The sequence below is a fragment of the Psammomys obesus genome, unplaced genomic scaffold (assembly GCF_907164565.1).
Source record: "Psammomys obesus unplaced genomic scaffold, mPsaObe1.curated_primary_1811, whole genome shotgun sequence".
Lineage (NCBI taxonomy): Eukaryota > Metazoa > Chordata > Mammalia > Rodentia > Muridae > Psammomys > Psammomys obesus.
Window position 1 is genome coordinate 9301840 of NW_026592510.1, and position 16601 is coordinate 9318440.

The 16601-nt window shown below is 42.8% G+C and overlaps 1 protein-coding gene across 4 annotated transcripts in view; it reads left to right on the top strand.

Annotated features, from left to right (window-relative positions):
- Glis3 (GLIS family zinc finger 3) overlaps window positions 1–16601 on the top strand; it is a 424529-nt gene that overhangs the window by 353990 nt on the left and 53938 nt on the right. For all 4 annotated transcript variants that reach the window (XM_055614087.1, XM_055614089.1, XM_055614090.1 and 1 more), the window contains one exon: window positions 11999–12152. In XM_055614087.1, the coding sequence (XP_055470062.1) occupies window positions 11999–12152 (154 nt within the window). The remainder of the gene's footprint in view (window positions 1–11998; window positions 12153–16601) is intronic.

Genomic DNA, 16601 nt, shown 5'->3' on the forward strand with positions numbered 1-16601 from the left:
TAATAATTCAGCTTCAAGGAAAATTCATTCGTTCCTTCTCTCTGCACCCTCTCTCTTCCTCTCTCCTCTTACTAATGGTGTTTAAGTTAGCTTACAAAGTAATGTGTTTTGTTGTGGCATTTGAATGCACGTGTACCAAATACTGCTGTAATTCATTCCCCTTACCCTTCCTAACGCATGTTCCCTTCCTCCAACTGGTTCCCCGTAAATGGTCCCTACTTCTGCTTTCATTTCTGATACATTTCATTACTGTATTTTTCTCCTCCTTTAAGGTCTGATCCTCTTCTCTCATGATCTCCTTTCTACTTCCGTGACCTACGCATGTGTAAACCACACATTTATAATCAGTAGGTCTGTTTCTCACTGGAGGATGCTGTGTGGTGAGGAGGTCATTTCCTTATGTCAGAAGGATTTAGACAGAGGCCAAACTGACGGATGCCATGGGAGGAAGTTGTACTTCGCAGCTTAGAACTATAAATGGAAACTTAGTGTCAGTTAAATCAAAGGGTCCCTAGTTGTACTGGTCACATTTCAAGTGTCTGCAGCTCACACGGTGCCCGTGAGGCCATGTAGAATTTTTGGCTAATAGGAAGGATTATGAAACCCTAGGAGTATGTGCTCTGAAAGTCTGTGTTTCTGCGGACAGTTCCAGTCAACCAGTATTTAAATTAAATAACTTTTTTTGTGTGTATGCATACTGGGAGTGTCTTCTCATGGCATTATTAAGATACATACCCAGTTGTTTATTTGGTATGTCCATCCATCAGTGATAGGTACAATTTTGGGCCTTAATAATCATTGCCAACCAAAGCATAGGCCACATACCTGGGCAGTCCTATCTCCTCTGGTGCCGTTTTCTACCATTTCACTCTTATTTCTTTTTCTCCTTGCAAATTGGTCATTCCCAAAGGAAACAAATTTGATAGCAGATTGTTGGAAATTAATTACCTATGATACGCAGAGCCACTTCATAAATGTCAGCACTGAGCAATCCCCTGGAGATGGAATTCTTACATTCAACTGAAAATTAATTGTAATTAATATAATAGGTTAATTCATTGTAATTATTTTTAAGCCTTTTGGCAATGAGTTAATTCCCTGAGATCTACATTGCTCAAAGTGTCATAGAGAACTCTTGATAAGAATGTCCTGGTAATAAACCTTAAGCCTCTAGGAAAAAAAAGAAAAAAAAAACCCAACAAAATTATTTGTCTTTCCTTCTGGCTGGTTTTCTTCAGAAACATATTTTGGTGGCATTAGATTTCTGGAGAACAAAGGAGCTCTGGCAAGGTGATGCGTAAATATGCCTAGCTCAAGTGGACTCTGCTCACAGGAGAAAGAGAGCACAAAAAGCCTTTGATTGTGCCTGGTTTTCTTTGGAAGTGTATCTGCTTCAGACTTACAGAATGCCTTTGCTCCTGGGATGAAATGCAATGGAACTGCAAATGACAAAATCTGGCCTTTTTCCCTGTCCTGATTATTTCCACTTGATTCACTTAATCTTGGATGATTATTCAATCATGTCTGAAACAAACAAAAGAAATGACGGGAGTAGAATTCCTGTCCCATTCGAAGAACATAAAAACAAATACAAATCACTCCTGATGGGGCCTTGTGTTTATGTATTGGGAAGAGTCACTGTGTTGTGAGGGAAAGCAGCTCAAGTTCCCCTGCACAGGAAGCTTGTCAAGCTGTGACGGGTGACTTCGTTATTGAAGTTGAAAAACAATCGTTTGAAACAAGTATTTCATAATGTGAGGCTGCACAGAAGCTCAAGAACCATTGTGTTTACTTGTATGGGGTAAATACAGAAAGTAAACCCTGAAGTGCCTCAGTGAAGATAGAATCTTCAACACTCAGTGGCTCACAGATGGGACTCCCAGACTCAGAGTTGTCCCGTGTCATCCTAGTATGTCCATGAGCCTGATGCCAAGTTTACAAGTGTCAGGATACAGGCAGCTCCTGCTAGTTGCTGAGAGCTAGACAGGGGCTCAAAATTTTAAAACAAAACAAAACAAAACCCTTTCTTAAAGGCAGGGTATAGTTGCCCCTTTGGATAATAAATGTATCAGTGACAGCTCAATTCCTCGGGATAGCCCTATTATTTGTGGCTTTGTTTTAAATTTAGTCCCTTTTGTGCTTTCACTTACACACTATGGCCTAGAAGAACCCAACATCCAGCAGCCTTCCAGTTTCATCCTGTTAAAAGGTGAATGAGAACACCCATCATCGCCTGCACCAGGCCTGTGTTAAAGGCACAGTTTGGGTGGTAGTGAAATAGCTTAGGGAGAGGCCCTTCGGACATGAGGGGAACCGCTGAGGTCCTGGTTCTGGCTGCTTCCTTTCTGCCTCCTGACTTAATTGGTGAGCCTTTTGTCTACCAACTACCCCTGGTGGTATGTGCCGCCCTCCCTGGGGACCTCAAACAATGGACTGCCATCTCCCTTTTTAGAAACAATTGCCTTGATTCCTTAAGGGTCCCTATGGTAATAGAAAACTAGCTGTCACACTTATCCTTGATGTATGTGAAGAGCACGTACAAAAGAGAAATGTAGCCACGTGTTCTTTCAGGTGCTTCTGATCGGCATTCCGGAATGCAGCGACACTGAGTTTTCCATGTTTTCTAAAATGGGTGCCCCAGAAGCGTGCTGTGAGCCAAGGACTCACTCAAGTGACTCCCACACAATTTAGGAGAGAAGCAGGGAGGAAGCAAGGGGAAGGTCCTGATTCAGATGGCCTCCTCAGCCCCTCAGCCCGTGAGGAAATGTGAAACACGACTTTAGTCTCAGGTTTCGTTCCTCCTGGAGGTGAAGGATGGTGGGCCCGTACTAGTTGCTGGCTGTGGTGGTACCAAGTACAGAAGCTGGGAGATGGTTACGCCGCGGCTGGGGTTGGGGAGGGCATATTGCCAAACACTGAGGTCCCAGAGAAATTGAGTGGATTGTCAGTAGTCTTCCCATGTTTAGTTTCCTGTGAACTTTGGAAAACTTTCTATTTGGGGGTAAAGTAAGAGGTGATCTCACTGTGTATTTTTAACATCACACATCAGTGGAGATAGTCGCTTCCTGTAGAGAGTGTTGAGGCTCAAGCCACAAATCCAATTGACAGACAGTGGCCGATCTTGCACAATGTGGATGACACACTGCCCTGTGCTGTTGGCTTAGGAAGCTTGGGGCAGACGGTCAGCAAGACCTTTGCGGGGACTCAGTTGTGCAGACTCTATTCATAACAAGACACAAACAGCCATGTACAGTTCATTCACAGGTTTAAGGCTGGAAGATGCCACAGCTCTCTCTGTCCCCTGGGTGCTTGGTGTACGCTGTCCTGGGCAGGGGAGGCCTTCAGAGGAGCTATGAACTGGACCTTGACAGGAGAGTACTTCAAGAAGAGAGGATGCTGTGGCAGGCAGAGCAACAACACACTCCAGGAGGTGTCTGTAGACGGCAAACCCGACAGCTGAGGAGGCCGTGTCTGTCCAGGAAAAGGGAAGGCCGAAGGATAGAGCCTGCCAATGGCTTAGTCGTTGGGATTGTGTTACTGAAGTCTCCATAGAGAGTCACGTTTCTGAAATATGGGATAGTAACTGCTAATTTAGGATTGTTCATCTGAAATGGATGAGCTGGAGATGTGGTCCAAGCACATTGTGCTCCTGGAACCAGCCCCATTCAGCCGCCTGCAGGTTCGCTCTGCCTGGTGTCCAGGAATCGCCCCAGTTAATGTCTCCAAACTGCTAATTTGTTCTCAGTGTGTCCCATCACTGTCTCTCCAGGCCAAAGCATAGGGGCCTGTATTAGGATTGATAAGGAGAGGTGATAGCTTATATGGAAGCATTATAAAGGGGATTTACAAGAATGACTTACAACCAGTAGGAACTGAATCGTCTACACAGTGTCCATTTGCATACCGGAGAAGCTGAGAACCCCACTGTTCCTCAGTCCATGAAATTGGATGCCTCAGTAGTCCCAACCTGTCACCGAAGACCTGGAAGGTTGCTGAAGAGCCGCTGAAGAGCCACTGAGCTTCATTCTACCTTGGAATTCAGAGTCTGACGGTGACAAAGATAGATTCCTAAGCAAGACTTGCAAGTGCACTGCCCTCTCCTCAGACCTCTTTATTACTCTGTGCTTTGGTGGGGGGTGCAGCCCACTCTGAAGGAGAGTCTTAGCTCTTCAGTTAATTCTTCTGGGAAATGTCCTCACAGGCCTTCCTGGAAGCCTGCCACTTAGTTGATTTCCCACCAAATCAGGTTGATGGTCAAGATTGACCCCATCCCAGGACCTATCCTGGACTCCTCTTCCCCTCTTACACTCTGTATCACATCCAGCTTCACCTTCCAAATGAAGGCTGACCACTTTTCAGCACCTCTGACTGCAGCAAAATGCCATTTGGAGCGGTGCAATAGCCATTCCCTCAGCACTGGTGTGTAACACCTGCTCCCTTAGCAGTGCTGCGTAACAGCTCTTCCCTTAGCGGTTCTGTTTTGCACACAGTTATCATAGTGTTCACTGCACAGGGCAGACCTCTTGCCTTCCTGCTTGCCCTCTCCCATTGCCTCCCCAAACAGGAAATCGTTTTTGTTTTCATAGGCCTTACCCGGTTGAAGCCTGCCATTTCTCAGGTCCTGTGCCACATACCCTTCTTGCTCTAGCGCACACTCCTTTCTTGTAGCTGTTTTCAGGCCTGTCAGCTGGACGCCTTTGTCATAGAACCTGTGGGCTCTCAAGAAAGAGACTCTAGATAGGAAAACAGAAGCTGAGCCAAGTTTCTAAGAACAAGATGGCAGAAAACACCTTACAGTACTAAGACAGAAGCTAAAACCAGGGTGAGGATTGCAAGGCCCTGCGTGGCTGAGTCAAGACCCTGGACATGCTAAGACTTTCCCACTTCTCCCAAATACCCATGCCCAACTCCACTCGCATCTTTTCTTTATTTTCTCCCAGAGCACTTAACTACCTTCTCTACAATGTAGTTACAGTTTATTATTAACTTCCTAATCTAGAATGCAAACCCTTCAATGAAAGTCCTTGTTCTGACAGTTGCTGCATTTGAAGCACCTAAAATGGCACCTGGCTTTATGGTTGAGGCCAAAGAAAGGTCTGCCTAATGAATGAGAAGGCTACGGAAGGCGATGTTCTAGAACCCGAGTTGTCTTCTGAGAACAGCGGAGGCAGCACTTCCAGGCAGACCGTTTACATTTTCCATTCAACACAGCAGCCCTCTTTCAAAGAAAAGAATTAATGATCAGTGGCCTCGGATCCCTCCTTTATCCAAAAAGGGCATGGAAGACTTTTCGGAGTCAGATATTTGCTTTTTCCCAAGAACAGCGTTAAGCCTTGTAGAAAATTTTAATTTTTCATTCATGTAAGAGAATATAAATCTAAATTATTTTTAAGACCTGAACCCCATGCAGCCATTTATCTTTGTGAGTTTTGCAGAGAGGCAGATACATAGGTAGGGAACTTAAGAATCTCTTTATGATAATTAGTACTTAGGGCGCAGGAATTGATGATTACTTTCCACTGGAGATAACACCAAGCTTTTAAAGTCCAAAGGTCTCGAGGAGGCTTCTCATAAATCTGTCAAGGTGTTTCCTAAGATGAAGAGCACAGGAGTGCCTCCCCCTTCCATGCTGGTTGAACTTTTTTCATAGCATGTGTCTATCCAGTGACTGGAAAGAGTTTTGCATCTTTTGTCTTTTTCTTCTCCTTCCTTGGACTTTCCTGAAACGTGCTAATTAGAGGTCTGAAGCTTGTGGTTCAATGAAAAAAAAAATACACGTTTTTAAATCATAGCTAATCAGAGAAGATACAGTGATTTTAACTTCTACAGGAAAGGAATAGTGTCTTTTTCTCAGGCTTTGTCTCCACAGTGCATTTCCTGACTCCATAGCCAGAAAATTTCTAGCTCTGCTCATTAGGATTCGTAGAGACCAGCAATTCTTCAAGGATCACCCCTGGGCCCCGGAGCGCCATCCCCACCTGAGGACTTGGGAATGCCCTGTGGGAGTTTGTAACATGTGCCAAGCCAGAGAAGTACATTCATCAATGACCCTGACTTAATTAAGCTGTGCCCTGTCTCTTTTTCATATATTCTTAGCAGCTAAGATGTTGTCTAGTTAAACATTGGGAGGATTTTTTTTATGAATACTTGAATCTTTCGTTCCCAACTAAAACTGTATCAGATTGAAAGACGCCCCTCCAAGAAATTCGACTTAAGTCTTTTGCCTCTCTCATTTCAACCTGGAGGAGCCTTTCCTAGTCTGTTGATCTGGGATGGATACACAGCTTCGTCTCAGAACTCACCATTCACATGTAACTCTCCTCTGGAAATTCTGCATAAGGTTCTAAGGCTTGTTTAATTTAAGAAGCACTGTTTAGAACCATGCCTAATCCTAGAGAAAACTAAATTAACTCTCACCACAAAGTCGTATGGAATCACGCTGCTGGAAAACATGAGCGCCCGTTGAAGCTGAGGAAGAGTGCCTTGCGTTTGATGCCAGGATTACCATGGCCATGAAATTCCTTGGAACACTGATAACTGGAAACCCCTAGAGTGGTGGGTAATGGAAAGCAGAGAGCGTTCATTTTGCCCTTAGAACATGTCCACCCCAGATCACACTTTTAATGATGGGAGATAAATTAAAAGTGATGACCAGAACTCACTCTAAGCCTTGATTTTTTTCCAGTTTGTCTTAAGGCAGCGTGTGTTAGGCTCACGGGAGAATAACAGACATGCCCTCCGAAGGCCCTGAGAGGGCTGGACATTCACATAGACAGTCCTGGTCAGAAAGTTTAGTGTGCCAGCTGAGGAAGCTGTGATGAGCTCACTGCCGTGTGTGCTAAACACTCCTGCTCTGGGTCCCAGCTCCCTGTGCTGTTTTCATGTTCTTGTCTAAGGTCTGGGGTATAGGTTTGATCTCACATGAGATCTAAGAAGTTTCATTTTTGCATGTATACCGTGTGTTTGTGTGTGTGTGTGTGTGTGTGTGTGTGTGTGTGTGTGTGTGCTTGTGTCTATCCTTATTTTTTCATTGCTATAAAAAAAATAACCTGAGGCAGCGCACCTTATAAGAAATAAGGTTTCTGTAGCTCCCTGTATTTGAGGTCTTAAAGTTCAAACACCGAGGTGGCCAGCTAAGGGCCCCTTGGGCTCTCACATGGTACATGGTGGCATAGTGGGAGCACATGATAAAACATAGACAAAGTCCAGAGAGTGATTCATTTGGGGGTTAGGTTCCTTGTTGTTTTCTTGAGAATTAACTTGGGGTCCCAGCGGATCTACCTTAACCCTTTCTGGGGGCAGTGCGATCCACGGCCTAACCAACTCCTACAAGGTTTCACCTTTGAACGGTCCCCCCAGCGCTTCGCTTCTCCATTTCACACCAGGAACAAACCGGATTCTGTCCACAGCAGGGCAGTCAGTGCTCATGTGTGTTCACAGGGCGGTTCGTTGTCATCATCACTGTTCTGTGATCTTTATCAGCCAGCATTACAGATGGGAAAGCCGCAGTGTAGAGCAGTTGCCAGTTTTCCTAGTGTAAATGCTTCACCGTGACCAGTTTTAAGCTATCTGTCTGACATCATCCCAAGGACCATGAAAAAGAGGCACACACACACAGACGCTCCTAAATTGCTGTGTTGGTTCTGCTGCACCGTTAGAATGTAGAGTATTTGGAAGACAGGAAAAGACTGCTAAAAGTAGAATATTAAATTCATAATGTTTGCGGTTAAGAGCAAAACAAATTTATTCATGAATTTATTTTTATGTATGTGAGTGTTCTATCTGATGTACACCCGCGTGCCAGAAAAGGGATCCCATTTTACATGGTTGTGAGCCACCATGTGGTTCCTGGGACTTGAACTCAGGACCTCTGGAAGAACAGACAGTGCTCTTAACTGCTGAGCCAACTCTCCAGCCCCCAAGCACAATTTTAACACAGCGTTACATTCCCATTTCGTTTTGTCTGGGTTGCATGTTATTATTAGCATTTTTGTCTATAAGTTTTTGATTTGCCATCATTATAAACACAGTATTTCAGTGATTTAATGAGTGATTTTTCTTAGTTGTCCTAATTGTCGATGTTTAAGAGTGTTTTCCAGTTTTTGGTATTGCTATAAATCATGTAGTATATCATTAGGAGAATGTATGTATTTTTTGCTATCTATTGTTCTTCATACTTCTGGATAGTTCCTTAGGACAGATTCAAGAATCAAAATATTTTGATTGTAGGTCTTAAAAACTATTCTCTGAAGCTCCTCTAGAAATTTTTTACCAAATACACTAACCTACTAATAAATTTATGAATTTCTACCTGTCAGATCATTACCACAGATTCTTTTGTAAAAGTTTTGGTGATTTGGAAAATTATTTTTAATATTTATTCATATGTCTTATGAATGTTTTTTCTGTATGTGTGTTCCTGTACCACGTGTGTACTTGGTGCTCACAGAGGTCAGACGAGGGCATCAGATCCCTTGTGACTGGAGTTACAGTTGGTTGTGAATGACCATGTCGGTGCTAGGAACTGAACCCGTGTCCTTCACATGAGTCACAAGTGTGCTTAGCCACAGAGCCATCTCTCCAGACCCTGATAAATCAGTATTAAAATTTTTCTTGGCAAGTGCAGTGAATTTTTAACATACTTCTTTTATTAGAAAATAGAATACTTTAAAAAGCTGTACTGCATTTATGAAGACATTTCCAAAATTTATTGGGTTTTTTTTTTTGAGGTTATAATTGTATCCCTTCCTCTTTACTTTTCCTCCTCCCAAACTTTTCTTGTCCATTTTTAAATTCATGGCCTCTTTTTTTTTTTTCATTAATTGCTGTTACATGCACATGATACATACAGATTCCGAAATGTACTCTGCTCGGTCTATATAAGGTTTACTTGTATACATGTTTTCAGGGCCGAGTGTTTGTTACTGGATACCAATGACACTAGTGCGTTCTTCCCTGGGTAAGATGGCTTCTCCCACTCTTCACATTCCTTAGTTGCCTGTCAGTTCTCTGTGTAGGGTTGAGGCCTCAGGGGATTTCTCCTATCCCCTTTGGCATGTCTGTTGCTGTTGTCCTTGTTCGGCTCATGTTTAGGCCGTCATGTTGGTGAGACTTGATGGAGATAGCATCTGATTTTAATAGAAAACAGTCTCACCGCAAACTCCCTGATCCTGGCAATCTTTCCGCCCCCTCTTCTGCAGTGTTTCCTGAGCCTTAGTTTGTGGAAGGGTTTTAGAAATGTATTGAGAAATGTAATTGAGACTGTGCTTTACAGCTCTGCATTTTGATTGGTTATGGTTTTCTGTAATGTCTCTGTCTATTGCAAAGAGAAGTGTCTTTGCTGAGACATGAAGATTACACTTAGCTGTAGGTATAAAGACAAATGTTTAGATTGTTGTTAGGGATTACGCTGTTTTAGTAGAGTGATGGTTGGAGGGTCTTCTCCAACATCTTTTATGACTTCACTAGCCTGAGTAGTTGGCTCGGTTTCCAGTCCCAGACATTATATCCCTTCTGTTGAGTAAGCTTAAGTCCAGTCAAAGAGCTCTTGGTGGACACCAGTGTACCGTGAAGGTTATCATGCTGTACAGATGTTATACGGGCATAATCATTTTTAAAAATTTGAGAAGTTCATAAGTGAGCACTATAATTGGCATCCTTTCTACACCCCAGCTGCTCCCACGTCTCCTTCACCTAGCCCCTTGAATTTATGGCCTCCAGTTCTGTAAGTTATTGTTCTATATGCATTACCATACCATTCTTAGTTCTCCTTTTAAGCCTGCTCTCCAGGTGAAGAAGCAATCCCCAGTTTACAATTTCCTATGTCAAGACTTCACCCCTGTCCCCATTATACCTTCTGTCTGTGTTCCCTGGGCTTCAGGCTTCGAAGCCTCTGTGCAGCCTTACCTTCCACAGGTCAATGGACATGGAGCAAGGCAAGCTGGCTCCCCCAGCCTCTAGCTTTCACCTTGTTGGGGGCACCTTGCTTTACTACTCCCTAGTCTGTTACCTGCTTTAACCCCAAGACACGTTCCCTGATCATTATCTCAGACTAGCCCCCAAACGTGCCCTCATCCCCATCTCTGCAACTCTTCCTCTGGCATTTAGCATTGTCTCATTCCACATACATTTTAGTTGTTCATCATCTTCCTACAAAGAGCCAAAGTTCTATAAAGACAATGGAGACTCCTAGGCCAAGAGGGCTATGTGGCATTTGTCAGAGGAGTAAGAACACTCTGGCCCTGTATCCAAAGGCTTAATGTTACCTTTAATAAAAGACTGCTTATACACTGCTTTTAAATATTGAAGGTAACCATTTGTGATGTTTGTAAGAAATGAATTTTTAGATTGTTAAATACTGTGTTGTAACACAGTTAGGTTAATATTTTTATGTCGCCAAATGTTCCATTGTAATTTTTCATTTGAGTTATATTTAGAAAATGTGTGTTTGTAAAGGTATTGGGGATGTGGATGGCTCCGTTCAAACACTGATTGCCTTGCAATTACAGAGGACTTTAGTTCAACCCCTAGCAGCCACGTAAAAAGTCGGGTGTGATGGTACACACTTGTGATCCTATACTGGAGAAGTGGAGACAGGAGGATTCCTGGGACTCACTGGTCAGCCAGTCCCGTCCAATTGGTGAACTCCAAGCCAGTGAGCCCCCTTTCAGCAGAGGTAGGCAGTATCCCGAGGACACCAAGGATTTTCTCTCTAGCCTGCTCGCATTCACAAACATAGAGTTACACAGATAGACACTCACTCACATCCAGACGCACACACATAGAAACATGCATAGTATTCACATAGACACACAGATGCGCGCACACACACACAACACACACGTTCACACAGACACACAGACATGCACACGCAAATGCACACATAGATATGTGCACAGACACACAGATACGGACACACGTGTGCACATTCACATCCAGACACAAACATAGGTACATGCACACACACAAATGGACACACATTCACACCCAGACAGACACATGGATACACACACACAGACGCACAGATGCTCACACACACATACACACATTCACAAACAGAGACACACGGATACACATACACTCACATCCAGACACAAACATGTAGATACACACACACACACAGACGCACAGATGCTCACACACACATACATACACACATTCACACCCAGAAACAAACACATAGAAACATGCAACATTCACACCCAAACACACAAAAATATATGTGCAGAGATAAACGCATTCACATTTACAGAGACACAGATGCACACTTGCCTCTACACATACATGTATATACACACACGAACACTTGTTCAGATGAACAGCCACACATAATAAAATGATTCAGGTTAAGTTTTAACTTTGCATTTTAACTCCGCTTTGTTTTATTTTTTTTTTTTTTACATGTGACTCATACATAAAATTGACTTTTGTTCTGTGTGACTAAACAAAAATGTAAGTTCCTGTTTTTGTCATGTAAAAAAGTACTGGGTTTTGTTGTTGTTATTGTTCATGGCTTCATGAATTCATCCTCTATATTTAAATCCTAGCTTGAGTAAGTCCCCCTCATGTAAAATTTCTAAGTGTCAAATCTCAGTAGAGATATCTGAATTTTCTCCTGTCTCTGTTCTTAAAGGTACTTTCCAGAGTGGACAAAGTCTACTTGAGCTTGTTTCTGTCATCACAATTACTTCCAATTCGATACTGAGTGAGCAAATCAGTGGGTGGATAGTAGGAAGCTGGGTCCCCAGAAGTGACCTCCTCAGTCTGAGGGGCTTGGACCTACCTGCAGCCGCGTGCTTCCTGAAGCACCTGCCAGGTGTCCTAGGGCCGGAGATCTGACCCTTCTGTTGGCACTGCATTACATTCATGCCTCTCTCTTCCTGGATGCTTGATAAATATTTGTGGACTGAATCGCATCAACCCTTGGGGCATGAAGCCTTTCCAGGAAGGGGTTCTAAGGACCAGCTCTCTCCATGTCTTTCTCTTTTTCTCCTTTCAGCTACGGTCTAGCACTGAGCTCCATCCGGATCTCCTCACAGACTGCCTGGCAGTGCAGCCCCTGCAGCCAGCCACTTCCCCCAGAGATGCTGCCGCCACCGATGGCACTGTGGGACACTCCCCGGGGCCAGGGCCTGGACCTGAGCTCTATCCAGGTAAGAAATGAGCAAGTCTAGTTCACCCGAGAACATGACCATGTTCACCTACACTCGACCGTGTCAGAGCTCTGCAGTTGTTCTCCTGCCAGGTAGCAAAGCAGTGCTTGTTTTTCCTCATAAAAAAAAGGTCAATTGACACATTAATTCATCTAGTTCTGGGCTTCTGCCACAAGTCTGGTGTACCCTCCTCTCCCAGGAAACTTAAACTTATTGATTTAGCCTCAAAGGAAATGGTTAGCCCTGAAGCAGGCAGCAGACAACATGTGGATTCTAACCAGAACAGTCGTTATCGTTTTAAAGGAAGCCCCAGATTGCTACAAAAACGTTTTGCAGTAGTAAACCAACTTGTAAGAATATCCGTTAATGTCCCTCAATCAAAGGGAAAGGAAAGGAGGACACTGTTGATCTCCTTTCTACCTGGGTTTGAATCATGAGTGACCCTGTGTTCAGACAATTTCAGGTTGCAACCAAAAAAGGAAAGACTATTCTAATCCTATAAGAAAGCTCATTGTTTTTCTTTAATCGCCTTAGCTTGCAGTTTGGGTGCATTTTCGAGTCTCTAGGATGGTGGGGAACTTGAGCAAGCATAGTTAGTCCTATTACTTTCCACACAGAATGCTCTCACTACAAGCCATCTGAAAGTAGCACCAGCACCACATTCCAGACAATGAGACCTTTCCATTTTCAGTGACTTGCAAATCTCACTCCCATCTGCATCTGTAGCCAGGTTGGCAGCATGTTTTTTGTTTTTTTTCCCCAAGAATTATTAATAAGACATAGAGAATGAAGAATTTAGTGATGCATTACATTGGAATAGGAGAAAGATGTGCTTGTGTAGCTTTTTAAGCTTAACATTTCTCATGGTGATCCAATGCAGAAGAAAAGGCCATTAAGCAGTCATTTCAAGAGCATCAGTCCTCAAGACATTCTTAATCGCAGTGTGCCAGCTTGGGGACTTACCGTTTGAAACAGCATAAGTTTATCTTTTCTAGTTCCAGAGAGATAGATTAAAAACTTACTTGAAGGGCTGACCAATTCTTGAAGACTTGCATAGATAACGTCATCAGATACATATGGCTGCTGCATAACACTACCAACACATACTACAAAACTAGAGAAATGCTCAGCGTCCTTAGTCATCAGGGAGGTGCAAATCAAAACAACCCTGAGATTTCACCTTACACCCATCAGAATGGCTAAGATCAAAAACTCCAGTGACAACACGTGCTGGAGAGGATGTGAGAAAGGGGAACCCTCCTCCATTGCTGGTGAGAATGTAAACTGGTACAACCACTTTAGAAATCAATCTGGTGCTTCCTCAGACAATTAGGAGTAGTGCTACCTCAAGATCCAGCTATACCACTCCTAGGCATATATCCAAAATATGCCCAAGTATACAACAAGGACATTTGCTCAACCATGTTCATAGCAGCTTTATTCATAATAGCCAGAACCTGGAAACAACCCAGATGTCCCTCAATTGAGGAATGGATACGGAAATCGTGATACATTTACACAATGGAATACTACTCAGCAATTAAAAACAAAATCATGAAGTTTGCAGGCAAGTGGTGGGAACTAGAAAAGATCATCCTGAATGAGGCATTCCAGAAGCAGAAATACACATACAGTATATACTCACTTATAAGTGGATATTAGACATATAATATAGGATAATCATACTAAAATCTGTTCACCTAAAGAAGCTAATCAAGAAGGAGGACCTGGGGTAAGATCAATCCTAATTAAGAAAGGCAAATTGGATAGACATCAGAAGAGGGTGAAAACAAGGAACAAGACAGGAGTCTACCGCAGAGGGCCTCTGAAAGACTTTGCCCAGCACTGCACGGAGTAGCTGGTTATTGCCTTTACATTCTCTTAACAAAAATAAGGAAGATGCAGTAAGTCAAGAAAGTGCCTCCGTAATGATTATCAGATATATATGCCTTTAGTTGCCAGCTGAATGATTTAGCACAAAAATATTTTTATGGAAACTTGTGTGCTGTTGTATGCATGTAGGTGTAGGAGAGGAAGCCCTTCAGTGTGGCATGGAGCACCATAACCCCTGGGGCGTCCCAAGATTCAGGACTCAGAAGTCTGCTCAGTTTGGCATTACGATGAGCAGGGAAGGTAGCAGCTCTGATACACAGGAATCCTGCATATCCTGAAATATCTCCTTCCTTTATTAAAGCAGACTTCTCAGATTGATAAACACTGGCTGATTGGAATGGATTGCCTGAAAAGATGTTCATTTTTGCAGGACAAAATAGTGTTTCAGGTTAAAAGGATGAAATAAAGTTGAGAGTGTGCTGAGGATGAATTTGAATTACGGTGTTTACTTTTTCACTGTTGCAAAATCCCTGGGCTCCCCAGGCCCGCTGCTGTGTGCGCCCCAGAGACAGGGGCAGTGGTGAAAAGCCTTGAGAATAGATCACTTCCTTTTATTTATTTATTTATTTATTTATTTATTTATTTATTTATTTATTCATTCATTCATTCATTTATTCATTCATTCATCTATCTATCTATCTATCTATTTATTTATTTATCAGAGACTATGCCCTAGGTCATGGCCCAGGTCAATATGGAAATTCCAGGTGATTTACTGAGGACCTGTGAGACTGTTTCACAGTAGATCAAAGTGAGACTACTACTTTCCAGCTTTAGGACCAACATAAATCTGAGCCCCTATAATGAACTAATGAAGTAGTCAAGTCTAAATTTAGAGAGTATACAGCAGCATGGACCAACTGGCCCAGAGTCTGATCTTGGCAGAAGGTCCACAAACACTAAATAAGGATGGCCTGGGCAAATGATCTGTCCCGTGTGTGGCCATAAAAGTGATGGCTCCCTCCAAACCACAGCTGCAACTATGGACTCACTGCGGGGTGACCTTAGTGAGCCTGTGGTCTCTGTCATGAAGATTTCGTGCTAGCCATTAGAATCATCTACCAGAAACCCAAATCCTTGGGAGTTGCTTAGAACTGCTGATCAGCTGGGGCTAAAGCTACATGTGAAGGGTTGTCACGTGACCTCACAGGAAACGAGGCCTGCTTGCACACTTGCTTACCCTCCTCCGTGCAGGCGATGCTCCGGATGGTACAGGCTTTTGATGGATATGGCTGACATATTCGAGTCCCACAGAAACTACCACAAAGTGGAGAACAACGCAGAAACCAGAGAGATCTGAGGAGACATTATTAGAGAATGAGGGAATTTTGTCAGCACTGATTCTGTTGTAACGTAATACTCACATTTAGAGCTAGTTAGTCCTGTTGAACTGTTCAAATTTTAGTGTAACTCTAAGTTTTTCTGGAGGAAAAAGATTCTTTTTATGGTACCATATAAAAGCATAAGAAAAAGGAAAATAAAATTTTCTTTATAAGGTTTTATATTGCCATTAGCTCTCCTGCCTCTAATTACTGGGAGAAGGGAGCTTTTCTTCTGCAGTAAATTCAGTTTTTGTAACAGATATCACTGTGTTAACATGGTTTATGAATAGTGTTTCATTTTAGTGTAATCTCATGTTATATGTTTTAATATACTTTCTACATTCCTAAATTGAATATATTTGCTGTCTTTGGACAGCTTCTTAGAAAGTTGTAAATGTTAGACATAATTTTCTGTAAAACAGCTTCCATGGTCTCTTCTCAAAAACTGCTTATTGATTGTGGAGGTAGTCATTAGTGAGCTCTAAACTGACACACAAATTTCCCAATAGATTAAACTTTACTGGAGAGATCTGTAAAGGATGAACATAACCTACATTAAAATCTTCAGAAAACACAGAGCATTGTAAAACACATAAATAAATCTTGCATTATCTTCAGAAGCACTGTTTCACTTGGAATTTACAAAAGGGAGAAAGCAACTGAGAAACTTTGGAATTGCAGCGGACAGACAGAAATGGAGACAAAAGGAATATGAGGGAAATGTGCTCTTGTGATGGCGTCTTGAGCTGTCGTCAGAGTCTATGTCACTTTAGAGTAGTGGTTCTCAACCTGAGGGTGTAACTCCTTCGGAGGTCAACAGACTCTTTCATAGGTACCATCTATCAGATATTTATATTACAATTCATAAAGGTAACAAAATCACAGTTACGAAGTAGCAATGAAAACAGTTTTGTGGTTGGGGTCACCACGACGTGAGGAACTGTATTAAAGGGTCACAGCGTTAGGAAGGTTGAGGACCACTGCTCTAGAGCATCCATTGACAATTATCAATCAACTTAAACTGAAGTCGGCGACTATAGGAGCAAACCCCATGACTTCCTCTGTGGGCATTAATGTCCCTAACATACAGTGTAGTCCTCCCTAACCCCTGAGCCAGTCCAACAGATGGCCTCATGAAAATGCAGTTTTCTGAGCCCACCCCTGGAATTTCCAACTCAGTAGTTCTAAACAAACCCAAAGATTTGAATCTCTGCCAAATTATTCGAACAGGTTC